Source organism: Schistocerca americana, chromosome 1 (assembly GCF_021461395.2).
Source record: "Schistocerca americana isolate TAMUIC-IGC-003095 chromosome 1, iqSchAmer2.1, whole genome shotgun sequence".
Taxonomy (NCBI): domain Eukaryota; kingdom Metazoa; phylum Arthropoda; class Insecta; order Orthoptera; family Acrididae; genus Schistocerca; species Schistocerca americana.
This window is the reverse complement of record NC_060119.1, coordinates 389308420-389318033: the sequence shown is the minus strand read 5'-3', so window position 1 is coordinate 389318033 and position 9614 is coordinate 389308420. Positions and strand designations below refer to the sequence as shown.

Sequence of the window (9614 nt, the reverse complement as noted above, 5' to 3'; positions counted from 1 at the left end):
TTTTTGAATAAGGATACAAATTAGGCAGTACTATACCTGACAAAAGATGCAACCATCATAATGTAGCACTCTGTCTTACTTCTTGACTAACTACAGCTGCAACTCTTAGCTGAACATCAAGGCAAGTGGCGAAGGTATCTAGTTTCTCTGAAACAATACCTCACCAAACTTGACAGCGCACAACAAAAATTAAAGACATTCATTGTGAAGTGTGAGAATACTTATGTTTCTCACTTGATTCGTTGCCCTATGCATACCACTATTTCTCAAAGACAAAAATAATTAGAATTACTAAGTTTCCAAGCCCTGAGAAGAGCTCATTTATCTACATCCTGCCGGTCTCAGTTGTAGGCTTTATAGTGTCAGAGCCCTCCTGTCTAGCAGATCAGAAAGAGCACTCTAAGAACTAATGCAGACACGTGCACAACACAGAAAGTGAACACATGTTTATAAGTTGAGTTTCACACTGAGACGTAGCAAACTCAGAGCCTTTCCTTTGGTGGGCAACACTTACTAACTACACAGTTTCAACCTTGCAGTACACACCTACTGCCTTCCAAAGTTCACAGAGACTCTCCCACATACATTTGCTGATCCAGCACACTGTTTAGACAGGCAATGGCTTAACCACTACCTAAGGGTTGTTCTCAGAATGAATATTACACTCTGCAGTAGCATTTATATTGTAATGAAATTTTCTGAAAGATGAAAGGTAATTATAAGTCTGTCTCTTTTCTTCCTTTCTCCCATGTGGACATGCCCAGCATGATATGCAGAAGAACCTTTGTGGATTGTGGCATGCGTGAGAGATAAACTTGCAAATATGAGCTGTGGGGCTGATAGTGGGTCGCACTTGGTGTGCTCAGTCACGTCCTAAACTGGCATTTCGCTTTAAATCAGCCAGGAAATTTCGCAGTAGTGGAAATTCAATTGCAGAGTGAAAGACACATTCTGATAAAAGCTTCATGTGGTTTTTTTTTGTGCAACCAAGAAAATGCTGAAATAATATTTCCAATAATCCAAGACACATGGCAGATTTATTCCTTTATCATTGTCAGCACGAAGTTAGTGAATGAGATGTTTATAAATAACATGTAATTGCTAGAAGAAAGAAAATCAAACTAATACCTAAGAATGCTGACAAGAAGCAAGGGACAAAACTGAAGAAACTGATGATTTTGCTTTTACTACATTACCTTCTCTTATCTCTGTTCTCTACATTCCATACAGATACTACTTCTATTTTATACAGTGCTATTCATTCACTTTCATTATGTGTAACCATCAGAGATGACGCAGCTTAATGCGTACACCTAAGCTGAATGCCTATTCTTAGTCATAACTGCATATGTGATACAAATCAATGAAAATAACGAAATGGGTGAAAACTGTTACTTAAAAAACTGGAGATACTTTATTAGTCATATAATGATTATTCATATGAACACAAGAATAAAAATGGCTTATTTACTAAAACAATTCCAAAATAAAATATATCATAAAAACGTATGAAAATTATATAATATTTCAACATTAAAATCATAATTCATCTTGTTTATTTCCCATACACAGCTTAAATGTGCATACACTGAAAGTATATTACATGAAATAATATATTCCCATCTGAAAAAAGAGTTTCTGGAGTTCTCCAAAGTTCAGAAAAATTATAACATTCAAATTTTATAAATCAAGCACTTCTCAATCTTCTGGTGGCAGATCTAAATCTTCCACAACGCAACTGCTTATAAAATTGTCTTTAAAATGTCTGTAGGTATCACCCTGTAATCTAAAATAACATACGAGCATATTTCCTTGTTCATTTCACAATATAGTGCTCTTGGACCCAGATATAAACATCAGTGGGGAAAAATGCACCACTATGATAAATCTTATAAAAAATTCAGGGTCACATCTTACAATTTTGTTGTCAAGGTAATGGCAGTAAAGTTGGTCTATTGTCCTTATCATAGCCCATAATATACCTTCCTTCACCAGCAATCTCCCACAAACACTATGGGTTCAATGGAAAATAAAAAAAAACAGCTCACTTGTCACTTATTTGTACACCCACAATTTCAACAGTTTTTAAAAGTGCTGTATATTTCATGATTTAAAGCAAATACATTTATATTTCTTTTTCAATAAAAGCTTGTCATGTCTACACAAAATACATCCATATTAATCTATGATGATATGAACACAATAGGTTTTTTTTAATAATAAATACATTCAGGAAGTTCAGAATAAGTTTTAAAAACCTCTCAGAACATGAAGTTGGCATTTGGTGTTTAAGATTTGAAGAACAAGTTTGGATTTTGTACTTCAACAGTTCACCACTATCAAGAACTGATAAATTGTGGAATGTGCTTAATATGTAACAGTTGACTGAAAAAGATAGTCAGCATGCTACCCCATTAAAGCACTGGAAACTTCGAGAGCTGAAAGTAACTCTTGTCCTTGTAACAAACCACCACTTGAACTAACTGGAGCATTAACATCATAGTCTTGTTGACTCAAATCTGCTAAAGATGGTATAGTTGAACTCTCTGGCTCCAAAAGTGAGAAGGAATTTTTGCGGATGCTTGCTTTTCGCTCCTCTGCCACTTTAGTGCCACTGAAAGCTGGCCCAGGGTCTTGAATTTCAAATTTCTTCTGGCCTGTTTTCTTAGTCATTAACTCCTGGAAAAACAGAAATTCACACACATTAGAGTTTGTTCCAGTTGCTAGCTTAAACTGTATCAAAATGTGTACCAACTTCATAATTATTCACTCATTAGCAATAATGTATACAGGGTGTTCCAAAACAGTTATTGAAATTAATACAGGAGGTAGAGAACATCAAAACAAATATATTTCAACAAGGAACATATGGTCTCTGAAATCAACTTGGACTGTAAGGGAACATTTTGTTAGTGGTACTGACAAAAGCTGTTGTGTCGATATCGCTGACTGGTAATGTGTACTGACACTGAAATATCCAGAATTCACATGTATGGCCACAAATGAATCTACAAGGTACTCGGCGTACTGCTCATCAATAGTGATTCAGTGTTAATGCGTGTGCTGGCATTCTAGGTGACAGGTTGAGTGGATCATACTTTCTTCCATTTCACCTCAATGGATGGAGATATCACATCTTCGTGCAACTTGTACTGCCAGAACAGCTGGAGGAGACAAAGAATGTTCTTCCAACATGATGGGGTGCCAGACCATTTCAAGATTGCAGCATCTGAACTATCTTATGGAATTGATGGACTGGGCTAGGTGGCCCTGTGGCCTGGAAACCTAGCCCTCCTGGCCACAAGTGTTTGGATTTCTTCCTCTAGGAGCACATGAAACAGCTGGTGTATAAAATCATTGTAGAAACAGAAGGCCTCATCACTAAAATTGCTGTCACTGCTAGTACAATTGCAGGCTTGCCACGAATCTTTGAAAGGACGTGACACTCAACTGTCCGACAATTTACTGTGGGCATATAGGGCAACAGTTGCGCATTTAAGCAGTTCTGGTGAATGCCACTGCTGTAATTATCATGCTAACTACCTTCTCTGTAAATCATCCCTAGCATCAGAAATTGCTGTCAGGCATTGTTTTAATCTTCTCTGCCTTCTGCGTTCTGAACACCTTGTGTCAAAAACTTAAATGAGCTAAGAAAATATTACTCAGAATGCTAACATTTGGTTAAAAAGGCTGATGTATGCCAATAAGAGTCAAAGGAGTTTCAGTAAGATAAAAATTTACTTTTGATACCGATTCTTTCAGAACTATTACTTCGTCACTGCTAGTTAGAATAAAGTGAAAAGTGTCTAATTACACCAATGCAGTTACATCATCATCAAAATGACGAGCTCAAGAATGAAATACTAATTACATTATGTTACAAAGAGAAACACAAACATGACAATAAATTGCCAACAGTATAGATTTTATTCATCACTGTTTGCTTTCCACTCCAGTCAAATTCTTTTGTCTTATGTGTAATAGACTTCTGAATAACTTAGTACCACCATATTGACTTATCTTTTTCTTTCCACTCCAGTCAAATTCTTTTGTCCTATGTGTAATAGACTTCTGAATAACTTAGTACCACCATATTGACTTATCTTTTTCTTTCTTTCTTTCTTCTGAGGTTACATTAGCAATTGCATGCAATGTGTTTGTCAAGTTTTTTTTAACTTATAGCAACAACAAATTCTTCGTATACCACTGTTCACATACAATAACAATGCTTAATAATTTTATTGTACAACATTTCAAATATAAGTTACAGTATGTTTCATCTTTTTGCAGCTTTCCTTTGGGTTTGTGTGGGGAATTGAGTCAAATATTAATCAAGTTGATCGAACAAAAAATGAGTGGAAAAATAGTTCACAAGCAACAAATAGGTTAAATTCACTAAGAAGCATAGTTTAAAACAAGATTTTATTTACTCTTTATATTAACTTAATAGAGTGATGCTGATATATAAACTGTTTTTTCAAAGTTTCATTATGTTGGTGGGGAACCATAATAGGGAGAAACTGCTTCTTAATAAATAATTACAAAAAAATCTGGCATATTTCTCAGGAATAGGGACGCATTTCACAAACTGGTTTTTGGAATCTGCATTCTTCTGTCCCTTTTGCATTGTATTTTAATGTCTTTATCGAAGAAGTGTAGTCAAAAAATTCACCAAGCATCTCTCATGTCAAATGTTTAATGTGTCCAATTTTTACTTTTGTTCTGGCCATGACTCGTCAGACAATATGTCTTCATCTTTAATAGGTGGGTCAACACCTTACTGATTTTATGTTTCCAGACATTATTACATACATTATTCTATTCTACAGTCATAGCTTCATTTTATAATTTTACACTCATGAAGCGGTTTAATTATATATATGAAAATTTAAATTACTAAATTAAGGGTACTACAAACTGTTCCTTTTTATTAGTAGGCCAACTAAGATGGCACATATATGTATGAACTCAATAGTTGCCAATCAGTCAGCTTTTGTCTGTATTATTAAGCAAAATAACATGGTCTATGGAGCCCGACAAACAGGTTTATGCTCTTCCCTGGAATGTTGACCCTAACTTAGTGTTTTGTGTTCCCAACTTTTAAACATGCGTGTTCAGTTTGCACAGTAAACCGTAGCTCATAACAATGGCACAAAAGTTGAAATATACCACTACAGCCCAGAAAGAAGGCATGATGTACCTATCCAAAAAATAACAATAATTTACCATACTGCTACTTAAGTATACAGGACTGTGACAAAATATGTAACTATTTTTATATTTATATTACCAATTTATTAGAACTTCTATATAAATTCCTGGATAAAATAACATGTAAAATTACGATAAGACACTCACTCACGTTTAGCTGACTAATGTGTGGTGCATAGAAACAGGCAACAGAAAAGATTATGTGCACTAGCTTTCAAGTGCTTGCTCTTCCTCTAACAAAAGTGTGCACGCACACACACACACACACACACACACACACACACACACACACACACACACACACACGTAGCCCCAGGAGTATTTTGGTGCCTGTGTGGTTGCATGTGTGAATGTGTATGCTTTTGCTAGAGAAAGAGCAAGAGCTCTTTGCCAGTGTAAATAATCTTTTCTGTTGTGTGTTTCAATGCATTAGACGTCAGTCAGCTACAGATGAGTGAATGCCTTTCCTTAATCTTAAGTGTTATTACAACTCCTGTTATGTGTTTAGTTACTATGTGACACCATGTATTGTCAATATTAATTCTGACTTGTTGTGATTTAAATCTTAGCTATCTCTATCTGTATAATTCTCTCAAACTTCCTTGCAACTGTTAAGGCACCCAAGTCATTACCTGTGACTCATGAATGAATGGCGATGAGTTCCTTAGGAAGTAACTGATAAATTTTAATGTATTTGCACAGTTTCCCACTCATGTATTAATGTGGTCAGAGGTATTCCCTATGATAAAACTGATGTTAAAAGCAGGTACAATTCCATGGAAAACATGAGAAATGTCCAAATGTTCCAGACAATGAGGAAAATCTGAAATCATGTAGTAATGCCTCCCACACACCCCTCATCATTTTGAGAATTTTGCTACTGAAACTTTAGTAAATACAATTGGAAAGTTTTGTGAGACTGCTGGCAGCCATATAATTAGTTGTATAACTTTTTTTACTTGTTGAGCACCTGTTTTTGACTTGTAAGTTGCAGAATTTATTTTATGCATTTGGTATGTTACATTATACCTAAGATATAACCCTGCATGTGCAACATCAAAATAAATGACTATATTCAAAAGTTTAGTTCTCAATGAGCATCAAGATCTTAATGCAACTTTCATACTGAGAATTTGCAAACATTGGGTTGGTGTTATAATGAAATAGAATTATTTCAAAGTAATTCATGTGGTGGATAATACAAAACATCTTGAGCAAACTGCCCCAGTTTTGATGTTTGACTATTTACAGGATCAGAACCAGATTGAGAACATTTTTTCCACACTAACAACATATCATTTGAATCCCACCCCCCACCCCCCCCCCTCCCCCTCCTCTCTCTCTCTCTCTGCTGTGTACTTTCACCCGAATCAGGTTTCACTACTAATTATGTGTGGATACACCCAGCACTTGGGAGCCCTAAGTGGCAGTTTGTGTCACTGGGCCCTTAAACTGGTTCTGTTCAGGAGACTATATAATTTGAATATTCTAAATCATATCACCAGCGTCTCACATCATAATGCCAACCTCACATCCTTCTGACAGTTTTAGATCTGAAAATACCTTTTCCATGCTGTGCAGTTTATGTATTGGGAGGAAAAAGTGCAGAAGTGCATTGAACAGTACTAAAACTGAAAAGGTTTCTTCAGTATGCAACTGGTTCTATCATATACCTGCATTAATTCAAGAGATACAGGATGAGTAAAGATGAAAGGTACATGCTTTGAGGGGTACTGGTATTAGCGATTCCAAACAAAAAACTTCATATGGTCATATCCCTATTCCAAATGGTTTCTAGGATGAAACACATTTAATATCACATTTATAGGTTTTTTTAGAATACTTGAAAACCCCACCTTCCAGCAAAAATGGGTCACAGTATAAAATTAAACTACATTAAATTTTGTACAAAAAAGGTCCTATTTTTTCTCTAGGACTAATAGTTTGCATGAAGAGAGAGCAATAATACTGTAAATCTTGCATAATGCACATATGCTATAGCTTAGGTAGTTTTTGTAGGCCAATTTGAGGGAGTTCCCTGAATTGATAGCCCACAAGTGTTCTTTATCAAACTGTTCTTCTCAACTTCTACACTACTGTGGTACCTTGTAAACAATGACAATGTCTGAATAGTATAAAAAAATACATAATGATATACATTAAATGTGTTTTATCTTACAAACCATATGTTCATATGAAGTTTTTTTTGTTGAGAATCACTAATACTATCACCCCTCAAAGCAAATAACTTTTCATATGTGTGTACATTCTCAGTACAGTGCAGGTTCCTTGCAACACCTCGTTTGTTCATCTTCCTAATGTACTCTTACAATCCCAAATTCAGGTCTCTCTCTCTCTCTCTCTCTCTCTCTCTCTCTCTCTCTCTCTCTCTCCTCTCCCTCTCTCTCCCCCCCCCCCCACCCCCTCCCTTTTCCTCTTTAATGGTATCCCAAGAATCCTTCATCTACAAATCATTCTGCTAGCAAATTTCAGGTTATCATGGTTTTGGGTAACAGTTAAGTCTTCACTTTATTTGATTTTATTTAGAGTAAATATAAGCTTTCTTTCAGTCAAACTCAGACAAGACTGTCTCCTTTAAATTGAAGCTGCATACCTTATTATTATCTATTACTTACCAAAATCTAATCACAACAAAGCATGAGAGGAGAAGGAAGTTTTCTCAGTTGTTCTTTACAGGTCACAAGTTTTTAGGAGCGCAGTAGAGCAAATTTTTCCTCAGTGAATGGATGCTAATTTGGATGTGTGTGCCCTTGACTCATGAGATTATATACTTCGTAAGTTACTGACATCTAACTTTACCATTGAATTCTCAAGGTGTATGCAAGGAACTGTTTTATTTTGTAGCAATATGATTGTTGCAATATATCTTTGTGACAAATTATAACTGTTGATCTGATTTGATCTGTGCCCCCCCCCCTCCCTCTCCTCCACTGATTTTATTTGTTATTAGAAAAGGACAGGTTGCTGCTCACCATAAAGATAACCCATGCAGACAGGCACAACGAACAGACTGTTGCACATTGTAACTTTCGACCAATGCCTTCTTCAGTAAAGAAGAATATGTAACAGTCTTTTCATTGTGCCTGTCTGCAACTCAATGGGCCATCTTTATGGTGAGCAGCAGCCTATTCTTTTCCTAATATTGTTGATATTCCAATCTTGAGTTTCCATTGTTTTATTTGCTTTCGTATACACATAGCCCCCCCCCCCCCCCCTTTCCCCAACCTTTAATCAGTCACAAAATGTGAACCACAGAGAAAATCTCGTGAAGCTATGTGAAAATTTCGTGAAGCTTTGTGCAGATGTGTTGTGCAGTCTCTCTCGTATGCCCATCTATTATTTCATGTCGCACTTTCAGTTCCGAGTGCACAGTGAGCATGTAAAGCTGCCTAGAAAATAATGTCTCCCACCAAGTGTGAAGTCCTGCTGAGGGATTCTGTCTGATTTCATACAGCCCACATAATGTAACCGTCATGCTTTTCCCACTTCATGACAATTCTTGGCTGTATACTGCAGGAGCAACGTAGTCACTCCTGTAGCTTTTTCAGTGAGAAATATCTGATCCTCTTCATACATCCCTTACTTGGCTTCCTCTGATTTTCATCTCTTCACTCATGTAAGCTATGAGGACTGTATTTTGGCACAGACAATGCGCTGCAGACCAGTGTAGGGAACTGGAGGAAGTCACAAGTGGCTGCCTACTATGACAACAATATTGGACTGTTGGTGCCATGCTACAACAGATGTCCAAGTTGGAGGGGCAACTACATAGAGAGCCACTGGAAGGAGTAGGTAAATTTTGCAAACAAAACATTTTTGATTTCCACTGTGGTTTCTATTTCGCATCCAATCAGAAATTGGAAAAAAAAAATATAGCCCTCATATCGACGGGTTTCGTTTTATAACTAGTGAAAAGAAGAAGAAGAAGAACATCACATCAAAAATCAGGAGGGCTAAATTCCAGACATTGTGAAGTTTTTGGAAATGGGTAATTTTATGTGATGATAGAATGATAGATAAAAACATGTACCTCATCCTGCAGGATAATTTTCCTTCAAATGGGAGGACAACATACGCAAAAGAAGTCTCTCAAAGAAAGGAATGGGTGATGGTGGCACAAATGGATAGCAAATCCATTAAATGAAAGGAAAAAGTCACCTTGTTGAATGCTTCTCAGAGGTTTTAATTACGATATGAGTGTTTCAAAAAGAAAACTTTCGAAAGTAAGTAACTAATGTAAGAATGTCACACTATCCCCCCCTCTGCCATGTGACTTTCTAGCCTCTTCCTGCTTTGCATTTGTTCTGCATATTACACATTTTCTATTTGAAAACAAATGTCAGAAAATACAGCGTTGCCAGTGTACTTAACATAACATATTA

General features: G+C 36.3%; 1 protein-coding gene across 3 annotated transcripts in view; it reads right to left on the bottom strand.

Moving 5' to 3' along the window:
- Nucleotides 1-1391: 1391 nt before the first annotated feature.
- The window catches only part of LOC124601774 (protein similar), a 747040-nt gene continuing 738817 nt past the window's right edge, over nucleotides 1392-9614 (bottom strand). For all 3 annotated transcript variants that reach the window (XM_047136272.1, XM_047136270.1, XM_047136271.1), the window contains exon 14: nucleotides 1392-2679. In XM_047136272.1, the coding sequence (XP_046992228.1) occupies nucleotides 2407-2679 (273 nt within the window). In that variant the 3' untranslated portion in view covers nucleotides 1392-2406. The remainder of the gene's footprint in view (nucleotides 2680-9614) is intronic.